The sequence below is a fragment of the Perognathus longimembris genome, chromosome 15 (genome assembly GCF_023159225.1).
Source record: "Perognathus longimembris pacificus isolate PPM17 chromosome 15, ASM2315922v1, whole genome shotgun sequence".
NCBI lineage: Eukaryota > Metazoa > Chordata > Mammalia > Rodentia > Heteromyidae > Perognathus > Perognathus longimembris.
Window position 1 is genome coordinate 50631971 of NC_063175.1, and position 23566 is coordinate 50655536.

At 38.4% G+C, this 23566-nt stretch overlaps 1 protein-coding gene across 1 annotated transcript in view; it reads right to left on the minus strand.

Annotated features, from left to right (window-relative positions):
- Positions 1-597: 597 nt before the first annotated feature.
- Vps4b (vacuolar protein sorting 4 homolog B) overlaps positions 598-23566 on the minus strand; it is a 28162-nt gene continuing 5193 nt past the window's right edge. The window contains exons 2-11 of the mRNA XM_048363009.1: positions 18700-18811; positions 17141-17297; positions 14272-14339; positions 11227-11346; positions 8692-8848; positions 8204-8352; positions 7408-7489; positions 5532-5751; positions 2670-2810; positions 598-911 (exon numbers count right to left, since the gene is read on the minus strand). Of these exons, the coding sequence (XP_048218966.1) occupies positions 810-911; positions 2670-2810; positions 5532-5751; positions 7408-7489; positions 8204-8352; positions 8692-8848; positions 11227-11346; positions 14272-14339; positions 17141-17297; positions 18700-18811 (1308 nt within the window). The 3' untranslated portion in view covers positions 598-809. The remainder of the gene's footprint in view (positions 912-2669; positions 2811-5531; positions 5752-7407; positions 7490-8203; positions 8353-8691; positions 8849-11226; positions 11347-14271; positions 14340-17140; positions 17298-18699; positions 18812-23566) is intronic.

Sequence of the window (23566 nt, forward strand, 5' to 3'; positions counted from 1 at the left end):
CCAAAGGGAGGCCATTTTCTTATTAGCAAAGGTTCCCATTACAGTATCCCATGACAGTTATTAAAAAAATTCATACTTATTTTCCACCTGTTTTGGTCAATCTTGCTACAAAAGACACTGAAATAGACAATTGTCATCTTCAAGGTAAATTCAACACCTAATTTAGAAAGTCTTTCTCTTGAGATTGCACAGTGAAAGGTAATTATAAAAGCTTGCTACCTTTAAAAGAATTAAATCTCCACAGGAAAACAAAAGAAGACAACAACCTGTTAAAAAGTTAGTAAGAGCACTGGCTGTAACACAATTCAAAATCTCCCCAATACCAACCACAGTGCTCTGTACTGTTTTATTGCCTATCCCTGAGTAAAAATTCTATCTTTTTTCATTTTTAATAAAGTAAATAAACTTCATGTTGATAAGAGTGTTTAAGAAGTTTTTTTTCAAAATATAAAGCCCTATTTCATCTTAGTAAAAAAAAATGATAAATGCTCTTGGCAGAGATCATCACTCATAAGAATGGTAAATATTTGTCAACGTTTAATACTCTTTTTGCTGGGTAATTCTATTTTTTACGCCATTCACATATTGCTTATTTCCTTGTAACCCACTATTGTACCATCTTTGTCTATGGAAGCATTTAACAGGTAATGGATGAAAGTACAAAGGAACTCTGAAGTGAGATGTCTGTATCCTGTGCTAAGTGTTTCACTGGAAATAAAGTCAATGCCAGCCCAGAAAGGCAAAAAGAAAAAAAAAATCCATGAAAGAAAGAAAGACATAGGGTAAACATCTTCTCTGCTATCTTTGGTTCAACCTTCCTGGCCAAAATCTTCTGTAAACTTCTTTAATTTCAACAAGTCGTGTTCATTGACGGTGGGTTTTGTGTTTGACAGTGACCGCAACATATCCCACTATTGGAAGAGAAGGGGAGGGATGTTAATAAATAAAATACAAGCTAATAAATAGATGAAATAAAATACAAGCCATAGCATTATGACTAACATGAGCACTACAATAAATTCCTGTTTGCTTTCTTTATTCTTTTTCTTTCCTGTTTGCTTTCTAAAGGGTATCTTTGCCCATGTCATTCCTTTGTGTACTGCCCTTGTGCTCATCAAAACCTTCCAGTGGGCTTTTCATTACCACCACAAATACCTACCTCTACAATAAGGTTACAAGCTAATTTCTGGTCTCAAGTGTTTTTATTAAGTATGCGATCAGTTTTCCTAGTCAATTCAAAAGTAACAAAGTAATAGTAGTACAAAAGTCTTCAAACATTTATGAAGCAGAATATTTTTTTTTTTTTTGGTCAACCCTGGGGCTTGAACCCCTGCAGAGCTTGAGTGCTGTCCCTGAACTTTAGTGCTCAACGCTAGTGTTCTACTACTTGAGCCACAGTGCCACTTGTTTTTGTTTTTTTTTGTAACTTCACTGGACTTGAGTAAGTCTCACGAACTTTCCTGCCTGGGCTGGCTTCAAACCACAATCCTCAGATCTCAGTCTCCTGAGTAGCTAGGATTACAGGTGTGAGCCCCTGGTGTCTGGCTCTAGCCCAGGTTTTTCAGGGCTGTTTTTGAGAAAGGGTCTTGCTCCTTGCCTATGCCAGTGCCTGAGCTGTGACTCACCTACTTTAGGCTTCTTGTTGTTTCTGGGAGGACAAGTGTGCACCACTATGTCCTGTGCTTCCCTCCTGGGCTGCCTGGATCCAAAAACCTCCTCCCGCCCAAGTCCAACCTCTGTCATGTAGCTTGGGATGACAGGTGCATAAGACTGTGCCCAGCTTTGGGTTGAGAATGGGGTATCACTTTGCTGCCTGGGTTAGTCTCAAACGATGATCCTCCCATTATCAGCCTCCCCCAAAACTAAAATTAAAGTTGTAAGCAATCCATGTTAGAAATACATTTTATAGCAAAAATGCTATTTAAATTCAGTTACCCTTTTTTGGGGGGAAAAAAAAAGGTAACTGATTTTTCAAGTAAAAAATGTAAAATCTGAACTACTGAGCCTCTCTGTGAAGCCTGAAGAAGAAAAGCAGGAAACTACCACTGTGAAGCCTATGACACCAGAATCACTGTTTCTGTTGGTTTTGAAAACTGAGAATTCAGAGGAAGAACCCATACCAACCCTACTTTTCAGTTAAGTCTTGGCAATAATTCATGAATGTCACGCAGGCACTTGGAGTATGATATTCGAGCTTTCGAACCTATAGTCAGAACACTGTGTGCTTTAAAAGAAAAATACTCTTTTTCTTAATAGTCTTCTACCTAAGCCAAGTACCAGGGGGTCACAACTATAATCCTAGCTACTCAAGAGGCTAAGATCTGAAGATTTAGGTTCAAAGCCAGCTCCAAGTAGGAAAGTCTGTAAGACTCATATCCAATTCACCACCAAAAAGCTGGAAGTGGAGCTGTGGCTCAAGTAGAGCACTAGCCTTGAGTAAGAGAACTCAGGGACATGGCCCAGTTCAAGCGTACATACACACAAAAAAAAGTCTTGCAGCCTAATGAAACATTTTAAAGACAATAATTTTCGGATTTTAAGATCAATTAATATTTACTACTTTAAGAATGAGTCAACAGAAGTAAATAAATTAACATGTCACAGCAATTCTTAAAAAAAAACAACTAAGATTTTATCTGTTTGGCAAACTACAAAGTATAGTGACTTACCATGGAAACAACTGGCTCTAGAAGCTTATCTCCGGGGACATCCATCCACGTCATTTCAATGGCTCCGGGGTCCCCTGGAGAACAGGGTGTCAGCAAATCATCTACGGTGATGTTAGGGTCAGCTTGGGAAGGTCCTCGAACCTGTGGTCAACATGAACTTCAGTAAACATAAAAATAACGTCCTAAGGATGTAGGCCATTATTAAAGAAGGTTGAGAAATATGTTAACTGTGACACTATATTAAAACGTTTACTTCTGAAAAATAATAAAATATGCAACAAAAATAAGTACTGCTGGGCGAGTGGTTGATCTGAATTTTTTTCTTGATGCTCTTCTGTATTTTGAGTTCCTTACACTAAACTATACAATCATGAGTTTGAGTAAAATAAAAAAAAGAGAAAATACTTATCTGGCTACATGTTCCCTTTTAATCCTCTTGTAACAATCTTGGGGACCAAACGGGAATATATTCAAATATCCTAAGTTGCACTGTTTTCTTTGGCTGAAAAACTTGTGATATGTGTACACTCTGGTATGAAATGACTGAATCTTTATGTCTCTTTTAAATTTAAGTATACAACAAAATGCTGGTTAATCTCTATACCATCTTATGATGGATAACTTATTTAAAATAAAAAAGTTCTAACATTAACTAGAAAAGAACCTCTGAGATATAAAGTTATGTACAAGTATTTAGATAATAAATTTGTATCGTTAGGACTGTTGTCATATATTTCATAATGATCAACTTTACTTCAGGGTTGGAATAGGGAGGGAGAAATACATATACTGTTACTTTATTGTGTCAACACCTATCTGTCCTCAAAATTTCAGCTATACAGGGCCAGGAATTTTTATCATTCTTAGCTGTTTACTTCCTGGCTTAACTCTGGCTTAAACCTGGATTAGGACTTTAAATATTTTATTAAAAAACAAAATTAACGGGCAAATGTGCTAATTGAAATAATTAGCCATGTAAACAAAGAAAAGGATAGAGTTGCAGAATGGTTAGTAAAGTTGGTTATGTAAGTCCTAGTGTTGAAACCGCTCTAATCACAAACCATATGTATGTATGGGAATGTCACAGTGAAGCGTAGTAGTATGCACAATTTATGTATTAAAATTGTCATTTTAAAAATTGGTCTGGTTGTATTACCTTTAAGTTACTAACTAGGACTTGGCTTCACAGTCATTTAAGGCAATCCTAGTAATAATATCCAGAACTGAGTAATTAATTCTGTATAGGGCAAGACTCAATTCCTAAGAATTTGTAGTGAACAATTAAGAAAATATAAGAAAAAATGTAATGACTTGGGAATTAAAGGTAATTTGAGACCATTCTGCTCTCAGAAATAAAATGGTTTAAAAACAGTAAAGGCAAATTATGGTACTATGACTATTATGATTATTTACACCACCACTTGAAAGCAGTGTTATCTTCATTAGAGAAAAAAATGAGCCTTAAATGGGTAATTTAATCTGCATAAAGATACCTAATTATGATTCATTCAGGTTTTAATTAAATCTCATAACTTAAATTTTAATAAATGTTAACAGTCAAATCTTTATTTTTAGGATACTGTGGGTCTAGGTTTCTAAGAGTTTCCTCACAATTTTCACATGTATTACCCTTAAGGAATGGTAGACACTGCTGCCCACAAGCAAGAGGGTGATCCCAAGTAGCAAGTCCATTGTTACTTAAATTACAATCAGTACCATGGCAAAGCTTCAGTATTTGAGAGGCTGAGGCAGGAAGATTATAAGTTTGAGGCAGTTTGGGCTACAGAGTGAGACTTTTTAAATTTTTTTTACAAAAATGTATCTCAAATACTCAAAACTCATTCATGCAGGTAAAACCACTGACAAGGAAGGCATGGCAGAATAATGACTTGAATTCAGATTCTGCAGTACGAATCACATTTCTGCCACATTCTCATTGTAATACGCTGGGGGAAATGGTTAGCATCTAAGTCCCAGAATAAGTACCAGCAGTAACCACATGCACTTCTCGTGAATTTCTTTAAACTCAGATGAAATAACAAGATAGGACAGAGCACAGTGGCAGACCATGTGCATACCTGAAAGACACTAAAGACACTAGCTTGTATTACTTGGACTTTGTTCCTGGGGTATAAACGTACTAGATTCTGTTCGGGGTAAGTTCTAGCTACATCGAAAGCAGTTTTACAGGGGCTGGGGATATGGCCTAGTGGCAAGAGAGCTTGCCTCGTATACATGAGGCCCTGGGTTCGATTCCCCAGCACCATACATACAGAAAACGGCCAGAAGTGACTCTGTGGCTCAAGTGGCAGAGTGCTAGCCTTGAGCAAAAGGAAGCCAGGGACAGTGCTCAGGCCCTGAGTCCAAGGCCCAGGATTGGCCAAAAAAAAAAAAAAAAGAAAGCAGTTTTATAGCTATGTAATTTCCATTTCTATGCTTACACCAAAACAATGCAGGAATACTTAAAAAAAAATCATCCAGAGAAAAAAGTAAAACACATTAGACTACTAACAAAGACTACTTTCAGTGAAAACAGAAATGTCCATGTACAGTAAACCTACTTCTTACATTATCATAAACTATATCATCCCAATTCCTTTGAAGACAAACCAGTCATGGTCTTAAACTGGAACTTAAAAATATCTGAGGCCGAGGTTTAAAGCCAGCCCAGGCAGGAAAGTCGGTGAAGCTCTCATCTCCAATTAACCACCAGAAAACTGAAAGTGGCACTGTGGCTCAAAGTGGTAGAGTGCTAGCCTTGAGCAGAAGAGCTCGAGGACAGCACCCAGGCCCTGCGTTCAATCCTCAAGACTGACCAAAAGGGAAAAAAAGTATCTGAAAGGATAGACTGAAGTTGCTTACCTTTTTGAAATGAGTGGCCGACTGAACTTTCCTAACAGGCTGCATAAGTGCATCTCGCACAATGACGCTTATATCTGCTCCGGAATAGCCATCCGTTTTCTTCCCAAGTTCTTGGAAGTCGGCTTCCTTTAGACTATTCTGAGTGCTGCCCAAGTGCAGTTTAAACATTGCTGCTCGGGCATGGGCTTCAGGCAAAGGAATATAAATTCGCTTCTCAAATCTTAAAATAAAATAACATAAGGTCAGGAATAGTAAGATATATACTTAGGACCTTTTCAGGTTAGGCATAGGGAGCACAACTGTAAGCTCAGCACTTCGCAGACTGAGGCAGAACAACTCTGAGTTCTAGGCCAGCTAGAGATATGTGTGGAGAGCTCTTACCTCATAAGGCCAATGAGGATATTTTTCAAGAAGAAACGGCATTTAGACATTCTCAATGATACCAAATTAAGCTGAAAATGTGTCAAGTATGTATATTTAAATTATATAAAGGGAGAATATCCAGGGAAACATTGAAAACAACAACAAAAATGCCAGCAAAATAGCCAGGGAACTAGTTTGTAATGGTTTGTCTTTCTTACACAAGTTCAGTTATTCTGGCTTATTTTGGGTTTATTTTATGTTTAATAAATGACATAAAAGACAAGTCCTACAGGGTTACAGTTTGCCACAGTTTGTACTCTGCACCCTGGATGAATGGGTTAATGATTAATAATATAAAACAAATGACAATAATTCTATTAAATTCAAAGTAGTAAAATTACCCAAAATGTAATGGAATGAACCTACAAAATAAAGCCCTGAGTTTTATTCAGAACAGAAAGTCATATACTGTAAATAGCAAAGTACTATGTTTTATTAATTATTTTACTTGCCTTCTTTGAATTTCAGTGTTTGGAGGTAGGGTGAAAGCAATGAAGGACAACTTAAGTGGTCTTTGTAGACTTTTCTCCTTCAGGTAATTTTTGGGGGTTCGGAGATTTTAAGAAATTAGTTTCTATTACCTCTAGAAGATGGGTTTGAAACTAACACATTTCCTTTGTTAGTACTGGATAGAAATCCAGCATACTGGCAAACCAACAAGTGAATTTAATAAGAATGGCTCAAAGGAAGTGCTTACAAGTTTTACCTCTCAAGACTGAACACATGCCAAAGGGTGAGAAGTGAAATCTGCACACCCTTCTTACAACTGAGGTTTGGGAAAAAAAAGTTGCAGACACAATTTTCTTTTCTTTGTGTGTTGGTACTGGAGTCTACGTATCCCTTGCCTAATTTTTAGCTCGAGGCTGGTGCTCTATGCTTGAGCCACAGACCTACTTCTGGCTTTTTGGTGGTTAACTGGAGATAAAAATTTCATAGACTCTCTTGCCCAAGATGCCTTCGAACCGCAATCCTCAGATCTCAGTCTCCTGAGGAGCTAGGACTAAAGGCATGAGCCACAGGCACCCAGACGCAATTTTCTTTTGTTTACTAAAAATCTATCATCCTTATCCTATTTGACTTGTAAAAGAATTATGCCAAAATTATAAATAAAGTGTTTTCACTGAAATACAGAACTATGTAAATTTTGGAAGCACCAATGCTCACTAAGCTTAATCAAAACTAAAAAGTAAGCTCATAGCAATATATTTTCCAATGTGGAGACTGCAATTGTAGAAATCTTTTTTTCCCCATTTCTTTATTGTCAAAGTGATGTACAGAGGGGTTACAGTTGTAGAAATCTTGTACTGTGTCTGCAACACAGCAGGCAAACAAACACACCAAAAGCCATCCCTCTTCCCCCAAGGCAGAGGGTCTCCTCACTAGGCAAAAGAGGAGTTATCATTCACTTGTGACATGCATAGTTAAAAATGAGGTATTTACTAAAGTGTTTTACCTTCGTCTAATGGCAGAATCCAGAACCCAGGGTATATTTGTGGCTCCCAGAACCAAAATTCCATCGTTGTCCACACCAACCCCTGTATTAAAATAGGCAATACTTTAAAATAATTTGCCCTTTTAGTGTTTTGAAACCTCATCTGTGTTATGTGAAAAAACACAAATCTTTACTTAACACTAAAGAGCCTCATTTTTTTTTTTTTTTTTTTTTTTTGGCCAGTCCTGGGCCTTGGACTCAGGGCCTGAGCACTGTCCCTGGCTTCTTCCTGCTCAAGGCTAGCACTCTGCCACTTGAGCCACAGCGCCGCTTCTGGCCGTTTTCTGTATATGTGGTGCTGGGGAATCGAACCTAGGGCCTCGTGTATCCGAGGCAGGCACTCTTGCCACTAGGCTATATCCCCAGCCCCAAGAGCCTCATTTTTAAGTCAGAGAAACTACATTTTGAACTTTTCAATTAAATCTATTTGTTACTGTAAGATCAGATAAATATTCCCAAGAATCAAATCTCCTGCATTGTGGACAATACTACTGATACTCTTTTGAAAATATTTCTTTGATTGATATTGCTCCTGGCATTGTATAGATGGTCATATTAAAGTCTTTACTGTTTGTTTTTTTTAATCAGTGAGCCCTATAAGATAGTAACTGCAAGTAGATACAAATCACATCTTCACATGAAAAAGTGAATATGGTATAAATGAGACAGTTAAAATGGACAAATGGGGTTTACTTTTTCTATTTCGTTAAACATTACTACTAATAAAACTGTATTAAAATAAGAACAGCAATGCCACCTTGCATCTGGACGAGGAACTCAGTCTTAATTCTCCGTGCAGCCTCACTTTCATTTTCACTCCGGGAGCCACACAGAGAATCAATTTCATCAATGAAGATGATGGAAGGCTTGTTCTCTCTTGCAAGCTGGAATAAGTTCTTAACCAACCTAAAAGTAAATAAAACCTGTAGTTGCTAGAAAAATAGTAAGATTGAAACAAGGCAAAAGAACTGAACTGATCAAAAGCCCAAGATATTTCAGGAGCTGGGATTAAGAATGCTACAACTAGGCAATTCATTTTACAATTCACTAAATTACACAAGACACATGTCTGCTATTATTTTGTCCTACAAATTAGGGATTGAGGATAATGATTCCATATAGTAGTGTCTCTTCTCTGAGTATTACCAATGATGTAAAATGCATATTACTTTACAGACTGATTGATACAGTGACTACTACACAAACAAGAAACTAAACAAAAATAATGATCAATTTACTACTTACTTTTCACTTTCCCCCAACCACTTAGAAACAAGGTCAGAAGAAGATATTGAAAAGAATGTTGAATTATTTGCTTCTGTCGCTACAGCTTTGGCTAAATAGGATTTTCCTGTCCCAGGTGGCCCAAACAATAGGATTCCTCTCCAAGGTGTCCTCTTGCCTACAGGAGAATGTGAAGACTGCTGTCAGTCCCTGTACACATGAATCATCCACACTGAATGCTGGGGAAAGGGTTTCTCTTTGGGGCTCTCGCCATAGTTAAGATTTTTAAAATAAGTTCAAGGTAAGTACTAATTACATATACTTTATTTGTTCTTTCTAGAGGCTACTCTGTCAAAAATGTAGGTCACTTTGTAGACAGACATCAACACAGGAAATTCATTTACTTGCTTGTTCATTCATTCAAACATTATAAATGGAGACCATAATGTGCAGGGTAGACAAACAAAAGGATCTCTGCCCTCCAGGGTTTACAGTCTGTTAGTGAAAGAGACAGAGCCCAAATGAAAGGACACTTTTGGATGGCCTGTTCTTTATACTTCTCAACCAGAGCACTGCAGATAAACTGTACATGAAGAGAGACCAACTGGAAAGACTGTCTTTGGAGGAATGCACCTAACACTTGGGATGATCTGTCCAGTTCTGGTGAATTCTTGATTCACAGAAGTACAAGTCTCAAATGCTTATCTCAGTACCTAAATTTTGCCAGTAAAGAATTATAATGACGGGGGCTGGGGATATGGCCTAGTGGCAAGAGGCCTAGTGCCTCGTATACATGAGGCCCTGGGTTCGATTCCCCAGCACCACATATACAGAAAACGGCCAGAAGTGGCGCTGTGGCTCAAGTGGTAGAGTGCTAGCCTTGAGCAAAAGGAAGCCAGGGACAGAGCTCAGGCCCTGAGTCCAAGGCCTAGGACTGGCCAAAAAAAAAAAAAAAAAGAATTATAATGAGGAATAAAACAGGTTGTGTTACAGTTGGCAATAAAATATCAAATACAGATTTTAAAACCTGCTGGGTGGTACAGTATCTTCAACAAAGTGATAAGCAGACCATTGGTGGCAAAAGTAAGTACTGCTTGCTGTCATTACTGGTACAAAAGCTCAGCTTTTACTTGAATTCGGTTTCCCTTCTTTAAATGTATATGCCTGCTGGGAGAGTGGGACATACTTTTAATTCCAGCCCTTGGGAGGCAGAGGCAAAGGGGATTAGGAGTCTGAGAGCAGCCTAGGCTATGCAGAGTTTCTATCTCCAAAACAAAGCAGAACAACAACAAAAGATGTTAAGTGTATCCAACTGAAGTCAATGTCACTGAGAGTGTGGTACAGAAAACACTGGCATTATCATCATAGGAAGTACTCTGAGGTAGCATTCAAACACATTTTATTTAAATAATTGTCTTTTCAGTGTGTACTGGAAGGAACCAGGAGGAGTGCAAATGCCAGGCTCAGGCAGTCAGGCATTCCTTAGCTAGCTAGCTAGAGGAGGATTATACAAACACACCAACTTTGTGGAAATTGAGGAAGCCGCACATTTGCAGATTCCAAAATGCCTCTCTGTATCTATGCTTTCCTTATGTAAAGAAAAAAAATTTCAAGAATGGTACACATGGGAAAACATGTTTGGGAAATATTGACACATAAGTGGCTGAGCTATATTTTTTCTTTATTGAATTATGTCAACTTTTATACTGTTACTTTCATATTTCTGAAGTTAGGAATAAATCTACCTGAAGCTCAGTGGAAAAGGCACGGCCCACAAGTTCTTTACTCTCCATCACTTTCTGGATCTGTTCAGTTTGAGGCCAATGTCACAGATCTCAATATAGACCAATTTGCTTTCGAAAGGCTAACCTGTTTGTTAGTACAGTCCCATCTCAGGCACAAGCTGTCAGTCACAAAAGGACTATGGGAAGGAACGATTCTGCACTGACAGGTCACTTACTGCTGGAATCAAATCAGAACGTGAGGTACCTCTCTCTAGATGGTGTGTCAGCAACACTGTCTTCACAGGGATGCTAGCTGTTGTCCCTAGAGGATACGTGCCCTTCATGCCATTAACTCATTCTGACTCCTCTTTTAAGAAATGGGGAAACTTAGTACAAGAAATTCACATGAAAGTCCAAAGTTAAAAATCATCTGAAGTCTTACATTATGGACACATGTTAGTATTTTTAAGTCATTCCACCTTCTACTTACTTCTTAATAGACCCTTTTATTTAATATACATTATCTGTACCCATTATTTGATTTTTGATATTTACAAAAGATTTTTTACATTAATATATAATTTTAAATTACATCCTACTGAATGTCAGTTGGATACCTTATGTAGGTTTTGTTTTTTTTTTTACTATATACTGCAAATATAGATGCACATATAGGGAAGAAAACATCTTTTTGTAAAGATATATTACCACCTACAACTGTCAAAATTTAAGACAATTCATAATATGATGACAGGAACTCACAATGCTTTATCTTAGTCATTTATGCAATTTACAAAAGTCATCATTTAAAACTAGTTCAAAATCATCTCACCCGTAAAAAGATGAGGAAACTTAATAGGCAGAATCACAGCCTCTTTGAGTGCTTCTTTGGCTCCTTCAAGTCCAGCCACATCACTCCACTTCACGTTTGGTTTCTCTATAACAATGGCACCTAGAGGGGGAAAAAAAATGTCAGCAAAGCGCTGGTGGCTCACACCTGAAATTCTGGCTATTCAATCAGGAGGCAGAGATCTGAGGATCATGGCTCAAAGCCATCCTGGGCATAAAAGTCCATGAGACTCTTATCTCCCATAAACTACTCCGAAAAAGCCGGAAGTGGTGCTGTGTCTTAACGTGGCAGAGTGCTAGTCTTGTGCAAAAGCAGCTCAGGGACAGTGCGCAGGCCCTGAGTTCAAGCCCTAGGACCTGCAAACACAAACAAAAAATCATGTCATCTTTAAACTAACTTTCATCAAAGTTATAAAAATGTTATGTGAAATGCATTATAAAACTGTCTGGAAAGTGTCCCTGTCCTAGAAATCTTTTTTAAATAGTAGGAGGAAGCAGCTGTGTGAACTAGTCTCAAGAGTAAGGAACCTGGCTGAGTGGCAGACAAAACTCCAAGTTTGCATTTATGCCTCCTCATCTGTGAAACAAAAGTGTTATCACCTGGCCAAACTACTTAGGCTAGCTTCACATGGCATGATGAATATCATGTGTGCCTAGGCAAACACCCAACACTCTGTAAAGTGGCTACCATATTTGAATACACTGAATCGGGATCAGCAAGTCTGCTTGTTCAGGAGGGCAGATTTATTATTCTTCCTGCCAACCACCAGGAAAGGTGACCTAATGCTTTCCTCAACCAGAAAGAAGATGCCAGACAACTTTAGCCATGGGCAGAGGGTAGAGAAGCAGGAGGAGAAGGGGATGGAAACAGAAGCAGAAGCAGGTGTCAGGAAAAAGGAAGTGCATCTCTATGCACTTGTGACAATTTTGGCCAAATTTTCTAGTAGGCTACTACACAGACCCATTTATAAATGTTTGCAAATTTTAAGATTAATTAGATTAGCAATTAAGTTTCTAGATGCCATAGAGTCAAGCCATACAACTGCTGCATTAGCAGTCTGAGAAAAAGTTGCTTTAATAAAAAAAAATGTTACTTCATAAAAAGCTTTTCATGGAAATGTTCTGGTTATATTTCATGAAACTACTCAGCAGCCTTTTCTAAGATGACATATTTCAGGTGTAACAGAAACACATAACTTACTGGTTATTAAATTAGTTTTATAGATCATTTCTTCTTGTTAGGAATTATCACCTATGAAACTAGGACTAATTAGACTTTGAGCAATTTAAGTTATTATAGCCTAAGTTATGAAAACCTTTGTTCTTAAAATTAAATAGAAACATAAATATTTTGCACGTTAAAAGGTTAGTCTAATATGAACAAAAAGTCAGTTTGTATTTTCTTGTGTGTGTTTGCGTGTATGTGTGTGTGGTACCGGGGAAGAGCCTTATACTCTTCTTGGCTTGCTGGCTCACAAGCTGGTGCTCTACCCCTTGAGCCACACTTCTAGCCCTGCTTTCTACTAGTTCGTTGGAGATGGGATGTAACAAACTTTTCTGCCCACACTGGCTTCCTTGATCCTTCGGGATCTCAGAATCCTGAGTAACTAGGATTACAGGTGTGAGCTACTGGTGCCCAGCTCATTTTCTGATGTTTAATGTTCCATTAATATTATATATTAATATAATGTAATCAATATTAATATATTCATGAGTATTCTCATAAGGGAATACACACATGTTACGATAGGATGTCTACTTCTGGCTTTTTCTATTTATGTGCTACTGAGGAATTGAACCCAGGAATTCATGCACGCTAGGCAAGTACTCTACCACTAAGCTACATTCCTAGCCCTGAATAATAAGACTTTAATGCAATTAAAATATGCATAATTTATTTCTCATTTAACTGAGACTTTTCTCCTTGAAGTTTAAAGGTGACTTTGGAATGTCTAGTAGCTAAAGAGTTAGAATTAAGAACTAGACATCATTTAATGATAAACAATCTCAGTAGTTAAGGTTACGAAGAGATGGCTTTTCCACACAGAGAGCTGCAATTTACCAACTCTAGATTTGTCAGATTCAATACTAAGACATTTTTACACTGTCATTAGTCTTCCATTCACCCAAAGAAGATACCACAATTTTACATTTTAAAGACAGGAACACTTAACTGAGAGGCTAGGAAACTTGCCTAGGACTAAAAAGTTTTTAAGCCACAGATTTCTGAGTGGAATCCAAAGCTGGATCTATGCCCTGTCTATTATGCCAGTGCACTGTGTAGCAGAGTTGAATCAAAAGGCTTTTAGTGGGTGAAACAGACAGCTAAGAGAAAAGAAAACGTAAACAAAGAAATCTACGTGGGAACATTAGAAAGCAGATGAGGAAGAAGATGCAGGACACGAGTGGGCTGGGGATATGGCCTAGTGGCAAGACAGCTTGCCTTGTATACATGAGGCCCTGGGTTCAATTCCCCAGCACCACATATACAGAAAACGACCAGAAGTGGCGCTGTAGCTCAAGTGGCAGAGTGCTAGCCTTGAGCAAACAGGAAGCCAGGGACAGTGCTCAGGCCCTGAGGTCAAGGCCCAGGACTGGCCAAAAAAAAAGAAGGCAGGACACGAATCAAGGAACCAGCTACAGTAATGGCAGTAAAAGCAAACTGTAAACTCTTGACCTATTCTGCTATGACAGTACTGTCAATTGTAAAACCATCAGATATTAAAGTGTTAAAATAGTATAAAAGCTACCCTCTCTATCTACATAAGACGAAACAAATAAAATGAAAGATGGGAGCTATAAAAATAAAACATTATTTTTACTTCATGAAAAACACCGAACTATAAAAACCCTGGAGCAAAACTCCATGAAATTTTCCAAAGCCAACATGTGACCAAAAGGAACCAAAGCTAGTTTTGACCTTCTTTGAAATACAGAGGATAGGAAAAAGGCAATTAATTCAAAGAAACAATTCACCCTAAGTCTTTTCAATAAAGATAGTAAATTTTAAAATGAAATGTAAAGCCACCTTGAAGTTGATTCTGTAGTTTCTTTTTTTCAGGATCATCAGATTCTCCTTCCCCATCACTGTCATTCCTAATAAAAAGAGTTGAATATATTCAAACAATCACTTACTGGTACCATGTAAAAACAAAAGATAAACCTGAAACATTTGTGATTTAGGTACCAAAATAAGACATTTGTATGAACACTTATGTTTATTTCGTTACTTTTAAATAGGAAGCAGGCACATTATCAATCAATAGAGAATCATTTCTAGAAAAGGACAAAAGAAACCAGGTAAGTCAGGAACTAATTCCAAATTCCCATGACATACTTATGCATATATGATTTCACAAAGGAATGCCCCACACATTGTTCCATGAATGACTTAAGACAATTTACAGTAGAGTTTTAAACAACAATAAATCATCAGGACCAGGCAAAATATAACTCAGAACAAGACTTCACACCAGAAGAAGAAATGCCACACACTGTCACCTAAGTACAAAGGTCACTATCTAAGGTACACCACCCTAGCCGGAAGGTTCTGAACTTCCTAACAAAGTGACGAACGTAAAGGACAACGGTCACCCTAGCATTTTTTACCTAGGAATTATTCTGAGGAATTTAAAGTGAATTTAAGATTTTGACTTCCAGGATAATCATACTCACACTGGACAAGGGCAAAAATCAGAAATACTCTACATGCCATTAAAAACATTAGGTTATGATACAATGCACTGCAAACTTTAAAAATTATCTTGTAAGCCATGTGTGGTGTGGTTCACACCTGTAATCCTGGTTACTTGGGAAGCTGAAAGCAGGAGGATTTTGGCTGGAGGCTGGTCTGGGCAAAACTTTTAACCTCCTGAAATCCCTCTCCCACCTCAACCAATAAAAAGCCAGGCTCAGTGGTGTGTGTCTATCATTCTCAGCTATGAGGGAAACAAAAATAGGAGGACCGAGGTCCAGTCCAGCCTCACCATATTCAAAAAAATAGAATTAACAAAATGGGCTGGGGCACAATTCAAGTGGTAGAGCCTGCCTAGTATAAGGCTCTCAGCTCAAACCTCAGTATCGTCAAAAGCAAAATAAACGATGTTAGAGAAATACAGATGTAAAAAAATAAAAAGGAAGATGTTTCTGATGGAATACTGAAAGACTGATAATGTTTTAAAAAGTGACATTGTATCATCTAATATATAATATATATTTGGTATATATTATATATAAAATATAAAGAATATAAAACATTAAACAGATTTTGGTTATCTCAGGATGCTAGCTTAGGGGTCAGGTGGACACTGAGAACAGCTTCCAAAATCACGTTTTCTTCATCTGGAAAAGTGCCCTTTGTAGGGTCCCGGCAGCTAGCTTCCACAGGAGATAGGTTCTGCAGAGAAGGGAGGGGCTGCCTGAGCTGTGACAGAGGACTCGCTAGGAGTGCTTGGTGGAGTTGGCAAGGGGACCCCTACTTGGATATGACATACTAGATATTTCTCTTAGTGATATGGAATACAGTGTGACTCTAGGCCACCAAAATTCTGTAGGGTAGGTAACCTGATGTAAGAGAGCCCTATTTTACTTAACCAGAGTCAGTGTTTGTGACTAGGACTGCTCATCAGTAGAGTGGGAAAAGTGGCACCCCCTTGGCATTCCGTTGTTAAGCAACACAGGAAATTATGGGGCACCATGCAAAGACTGCAGTCTCTACTGACGGAGAAAGATGCAAGTTTCTCAATGAGGCCTGGGCCAGGAAGAAGTAGGAGGAAGTGCCCTAGGCACTTGAGGTCAACTGACTTCTTTCCAAAGCTTCAGTTCACATTGATAGTTTGTGTCTCACATTAAATACACTTTAATAATACACTCTAAGCTGAAATTCTTACATTTCCCTAAGATCAGACTGTGGTGTGGGTTATGTTAGTTACATCAGAGGTATAGGTGAAGATAAAATATTCTTGGGTTTCCCAGAAACTCCTTGACTCCCTAAGTATGTCTTGAACAGAGAATATATAGCTTTAGTATGTACTTTTCTTCAAACTCTGCCAGGTAGTCTGAGGCAGCCAGTGAACTAGTTCTTACATTCCTTATGTCCTTCAAAATACATCACTTCTAGAAAGGCATTCCAAACCTGGTTTCAGTGTTTACAAATTTTACTGTCTTTTTTTTTTTGTATAGTGACAATATAATGAAAAGATATATTGAAAAATTTTGCATAAACTAATTGAACAAATCATTTGCACTACTGTCATTACTTTTTACTTTGTTCACATTGTCAATAGTTTACTTCCCATTTTACTTGTACAACTTCAACCCTTGGTATTACACAGTAGTCAGACAGCAACTCAGGCCCCCTACATATGCTTCCCCATTACAGGCAAGCAGGCAGGGAGTGTTACCTGAGGTATTTCACACCTGCGTGATTGGCAAATTCTTTTTTTTTTTTTTTTTTTTGGCCAGTCCTGGGCCTTGGACTCAGGGCCTGAGCACTGTCCCTGGCTTCTTTTTTGCTCAAGGCTAGCACTCTGCCACTTGAGCCACAACGCCACTTCTGGCCATTTTCTATATATGTGGTGCTGGGGAATCGAACCCAGGGCTTCATGTATATGAGGCAAGCACTCTTGCCACTAGGCCATATTCCCAGCCCTGATTGGCAAATTCTGGTCTGTGAGTATTTCAGGTTAGGATTGTGGCCATATAGTTTTTACAGCACCCCCTAACTTTTCTGATACAGCATGAGAGCTACCTTGCCTGACAATAAACAAATGGCTGAGGTTCTGCTCCAACAAAATTCCTGACCAAAACCAGGCAGCACATTCACTCTGGCCCAAGACTGATAGTTTGCTAACAGTGTAAACAAACGAAAAGTTAAAATCAACATTTTACACGCATACCCTTTCTCATCAGCTGGACTTGGATGTCCCTCTTTCACTGGCTTCTGTGGCTTTTTCTCCTTTTTCTTCAGGTACTCTTTCAGTTTTTCTGCCCTATCAAGATACTCCGTACACTTGGCCCTGATACTCTGTTTGGCTTTATCACCTTGTGCTTCATCTGTTGACAAGAATGGGAGAGACTTTTTCCATTAGTTTTCTATACAGGTTAAAACTCTTAAATACAGTCTTTTAAACAAGGGGTTATAGGAGGAAGGAAATATTGCCTCTAACTCCTTGAAACCAGTGATACTAACTTTTTTTTTTTTTTTTTTTTGGTGGTGGCCCTAGGGTTTAAAAGTAGGGCCTCATGCAATTCTTTACCATTTCACCAGCCCCTTCTCATGATGGTGATTTTTGAGATAGGGTCTTGTTTTATGCCAGGACTGCTCCTCCTATTGGTGCTTCCCTTTGTAACTAGGATAACAGGTGAATGCCATCATTCCTAGTTGAGATGAACTCTTAAAAACATTTATGGTTGGCCTCACCCCAAGTCACTGTCCTTCAAATCTCTGCCTCTGAAACAACTAGGATTACAGGCTTGAGTCATTGTGCCCATCCTCAACTCTTTTGGATTTCTTTCCAAACAGTAATGGAAACCACAGGTGGGTTAGAGCACAAAAGACCTGAGCAAGGCAGTAGGAACTTCAATGTTAAACAATAATATGCTATAGTTTCATACTCTTCTTTCCCATTTTGCAGATAGTTGATAGCTGACTATTGCACATGAAACCAATTACATGAAAAACAACCTGAATGTAGAATTGGATTTCTATAGCTGGGAAAGGTCAAATAAAGGGAAGATCAGGCAATGCACGCTGTATGCATGTGTCAAACATTACACTGAATCCAACAGGAAAATTAAAGTATAAGAAGGGCAACAGAAACAAAGTAATATTAACCACTCCTATTAATGTCTCCATAGGCTTTCTTTCAAATACATGTTAGATTCTCAGATATTCTGCATACCACTAATAATCTTACTACCTAAATGCCTCCATCAGTTGCTAAGTAGACTCAGCAACATATGCAATGCATGGGATTAGTGCATGAATCTTATGTGTTAGAACTTATTCTTAGTTTCCCTTTCATTTGGGATGAACCTTCCCTTTTCTCCTTAAATGGGGAAGCTCAAAAGTAAACCTTGAAGTACCAACTATTCCAACTGTAAGATCTACTCTTTTCACTTTATCTCAGAACAGTGCCTGACACAGCAAATAGCCAATACACATTTGTAGAAGATACCAATTTCTAAGCACATGTCATACATGTGCTTAGAATATGGGTAGGCTCAGATCACACAATTTGGGCATATCACTCATAAAACCAAGTTCTTCTTGACTTAAATATTTTAGGATCCTAAGTATACAGAATAATAACTCTAATAGCTATCAGCTTTATTAGTTAGAGTACTTGAATTTTGTGTGTGCATGTCCAATTCAATGGATTAGAATTTCCTTGGCTTTGTACCTTTATGAGTGAAATGGCAGAAACTACTACTTTTAAATAAACTACAACCTTACATTTAATAACATGGAGAAAATACTGCACAGCATGCTGATATAGTTGCAGGGCCTCCTCATAGTTGCCAGCTTTGTCTTCCTGTGCCGCTTTGTTAGCAAGATCTATGGCTTTCTGTTAAAGGGAGGCAAAATAATAATATTAAGACCAAAGCATAACTACACTTTGAAGTAGGTCATTAAACAGAAATTATTTATTTTAAAAAGCTTAAAATAAATCTTATTTTCTTTTCAGGTGCCAAGGTTTGAACTTAGGGCATAGTGCTTGCTCAGCTTGCTCGGTTGGTTTGATTGGTACTCTACCATTTGAATCACAACTCATGTTTTGTTTTTTCTAGGGGTGTGTGTGTGTGTGTGTGTGTGTGTGTGTGTATGTGTGTGTGTAGTGGGGCTTGAACTCAAGATCTTAAGCTCTCACTTGGCTTTTTTGCTCAAAGCTGGCACTCAACTATTTAAGCGACATCTCTACTTCCCCATTTTTGTTGGTTCACTGGAGATAAGAATCTGATGTACTTTTCTGCAGAGGCTGGCTTCAAACTATAATTCTCACATCTCAGCCTCCTCAACAGGTAGGATTATAGGTGTCAGCCATTAACCCCCCATCTCTTAGCCTCCAGAGTAGCTAGTGTCACCTAGCCCCATCATTTTAAGAGATCCCTGCATCTTATTGTAAGCCATCATCGTATAAAATGCAAGTGACATTGTTTTATGCATGTTATCAGAATATTACTTTATTTAGTACTAATAACTAAAACTTTCACATAATTTCTCTCAACTAAACTCTGTACTAATAGATAAATGGAACAATATTAAAACTAAAATTTAAAAAGCAGTTAGGAAAGTTCTCAAAAATTAGGTGCTGTGTTGGGAGCTGGTGGCTCATACCTGTAATTCTAAGCTATGCAGGAAGCTGAGATCTGAGGATTGCAGTTCAAAGCCAGTTTGGGCAAGAAAGTCCATGAGACTCTTATCTCCAATAACCACCACCAAAGAAATCCAGAAGTGGAGTTGTGATAGGGAACTAGCCTTGAGCAAAAAAAGCTCAGTGATAGTGCTCAGCCCTGAGTTCAAGCCTCGGGACTGGAGCAGACAAACACACAAGGTGCTGCTATATCTAAAGCACATAAGAATAGAAATACGAATGGGATGAAACTGCTTCAGAAACAATAGGCCATAACATATCAAGAATCCAGAAAATACACAGAACTTTTAACCAAGTAACTAATTTGGGTTTACTGAACTAAGCAGATCTTAACCAGAAGGGTCTGTTAAGTAATAAAAACCTTGGAAACGTAAACACAGAATACTATAGAATCATTAAAAATAATATTGAGAAATCTTTGTAATCACATGGAATGTGTGTCTGGTGATGTGTTGACAAAGAGTACAGCTTTTTTTTAGCACAAGTTCAAATTCAGAGAAAACCAAATCAACAAAAACAGTACAGGAAAAAAGATATGAAGGAAATTGACAAGGGAGACTCCACTGACTTTCATTTTTAGCCTTTTAAATCTCCTACAACATGTACAATGGATATAAACTAATTTGTAATTAAAATATTTCCCAGAAATAGATCTATGTAAATACATATCCTAGGATGTTATAGAATAATGCAAAACAAGTCAAAGATGCTGTTATCAAGTGGCCATCCATTTTTTTAAAGTAACCTTAACCAAAACCTCAAATTTATGTGAAGATTAACTCAAAGTGGAATAAAGACTTAAATATGAAACTTATAGAAAAAGCAGGGAAAATCTTCAAGATCCCGGGTTAGGGAAAATTCTTAGAGTTGACATCAAAAGTGCAAAAGTATAAAAGGAAAAACCAAATAAACTGGACCTTACCAAACTAAAAACTTTTGGTCTCAAAATGGTCCTGTTTTTAAAAAGGATGAAAAGAAGCCAGATGCTGGTGGCTCATGCCTGCAATCCTAGCTACTCAGGAGAATTGCAGTTGGAAGCCAGCCCAGGCAGGAAAAGTCAGTGACTCTTATCTACAATTAACCACAAAGAGCTGCAAGTGGAGCTATGGCTCAAGTGGTAGAAGGCTAGCCTTGAGCAAAACAGCTGAGGGACAGTGCCCAGACACGGAGTTCAAGCCTCATAACTGGCACATACACAAAGAAATGGACTAAAAGACAAGCTACAGACGGGGAAAAAAGTATTTTCAAAACATATTAGAAAAAAAGACCAAAAATAATTAAATGCAATCCAATTAGAAAAGAAGCAAAAGGCAAAAATGGCGATGTACCTCAAGAGACAAGGCTCTAGCCTTGAGAAAAAAATAAATAAACAAGAACATGAGGTCCTCAGTTCAAGCTCCAGTACTGGCAGAGCAAAAGACAGGAACAGACATTTCACCAAAAAAAGCTGTGGATGGCAAACAGGCACATGAGAAGATACTTAACTTCATTAGCTACTAAACAAATGCTAACTAAAACCATAATGAGATATAATTACACAACTATGAGACTAACTGGAATAAAAGTGGTAACATCAGGCATGAAGATACAGAGAACTAGATCTCTCTCTACTGCTGGTGGGATGGGAAACAGGTCTGCCACTCTGGAAAGCTGGTTGGTTTGGTTTTATTTACAAAACTAAATATGAAGCTACCATATGAACAAGCAATTAAACTCCTAGACATTTATCCTAGAGAAAGAAAGATTTATGTTCACATAAAAACCTGTATGGGATATCCCAAGATAGCCTTCAATGATTCTGCCGGAACAAATGCTAGTATATTAGTACTATGGAGTACTGCTACTAAAAAAAAAAAAGCAACGGACTAATCTGGCTCTATTGTGAGATAATTATGCTGACTGAAAAAAGCCAGTCCTCAAAGGTTACATACTACAATAAAAGTTTCATTACATAGTGCTCTCAAAAGGCAAAATCAGAGAGGAAAAGATTTGCATTTCCCAGGGGACAGGACGAAGGTGACCGTGGTCATGAAGGACAATGTGAGGGGGGGTCCTTGTGGAGGAAACTGTTCTCTGATGGTGGATATACAAAGTATGCGATGCAACTATCCAGAAGCATGCGCACACCACACTGACAAGCGCAAGCCAAGTGAGGAAGTATGGTAAGGCTGTAGAGTGTCTCAATGTCAACATCCTGGTAATGATAGTGTGTTAGGTTTACAAGTACAAATGGGTGAAAGGTACAACAGATCTTTCTAAATTCTTACTGCACAAGAATCCAGTGATCTCAAAATTTTTACTAAGCCGGGCACTGGTAGCTCACACCTAAGGCTGAGATTTGAGGATGGCAGTTCAAAGCCAGCTCAGGTAGGAGAGTCCTCGAGACTCTTATCTCCAATTAACCACCAGAAAACCAGAAGTGGGGCTGTGTTTCAAAATGTTAGAGAGTTAGCCTTGAACAAAAGAGCTCAGGGACAGTGCCCAGGCCCTGAGTTCAAGCCCATGACTGACTAAAATAATTAATTTTCATTAATAACAATGATTTAAATATATATACACAATATACAAATAAAGAACAACATGACTTATTAGAATGGTCCAACTTGGTTGTAGTGAAATATTTAACAAAAAAGAATAGACAATCAACAAAAGTAAACAATCATGGTTAGGCCATAATAAAAAATAAGCACATAATAAAGATTAAAAAAAATCAGTCCAACAATCCTCAAATCAATCACATGAAGGAATCACATTATACTTGGGAGCAGCTGCTCATGACAGGATCTAGATGGGAGGAAATCTTAAGTGGGAAGAATGGGTCCCACTGGAGTCGGAGATTGGAAGGAAGACAAATGGTGTTGTTTTAGAACTGATAGAGTGCTACCTTCATGTTTCACAGATCAAACAAACAGCCTGATGGCAGAGACTAATCTTCAAGTTGTGCAGGCTAGACAGGAAGTGAAAAGTGGTCACAGCATGAGGCCCGGTAATGCTTAGCTGAGCCTGGCCATATGAAAATGCATCCTGCAGGCTCAGTGGCTAAATTACACAGCACACGCTTTCCTTACTCTGCACTTCACTTCACAGCTTATCTGGAAATGCTGTACTTTAACAGCTCCTTCCTCTCATTCACAGTCAGCCCTGATTGTGATGTCACACTTAGACACGGTTGTTACTCTTTTTGTGGTGCTGGTCCTTGCACAAGCTAGGTGGTTATAAACCTCCACTACTAAGATAGATCCCTCGCTTTGTGTTAGTTACACTAAAATCTTTTTTTTTTTTAAATCAGGTCTGAATTTGTCACTCTTTCATGCACTCATGCAATCAATCTTCCAGCCTCGGCCTCTTGAGAGCTGGGACTATTAGGTATGCACCACCAAGCAGTGTTCAAAGTAAAACTCTTAGTCTGAATTGAGGCATCTGGTGGCAAACACTGTACCAATTAAGTGGATTGAACCCGCCTCTCTCCCCGTGGCTGCGTCTGCTCTGTCCAAAAGCAAAGCCCCCACATGGCTTTGGAGCACTTGATAGGTGGTTAGCGTCTGGACAAGAGTTTTTATTTAATTTAAATTTAAATAGCCAAACACAGCACTGGGACACACATTAAATCTCTCACAATCTAATTCTCCTCCAACAAATGCTACTTCATCCTTGTAGCATACTTCACCAGAAATGAAACAAAACATGTTGGTTCTCAAGAGCAGATTCTTCCTTCCCAATACAAAGCCTACCACCTCCACCCCAGTTGAGTCCACTACCAATTCCCCAAACTACTTCCTAGTCTGGTGGGCAGACCCAGGGCACACACCTTGGATGGCTTCCTAGGCAAAGGATAAAATCCAACTGTCAGAGCATGGTCTACACAGACCTTAAAAGACCTGTACCTGTGCGTGGCTACGTTTGGATCTCACCTGAAACCATCTAGCCCTTGTTCACTCAGGCTGTGGG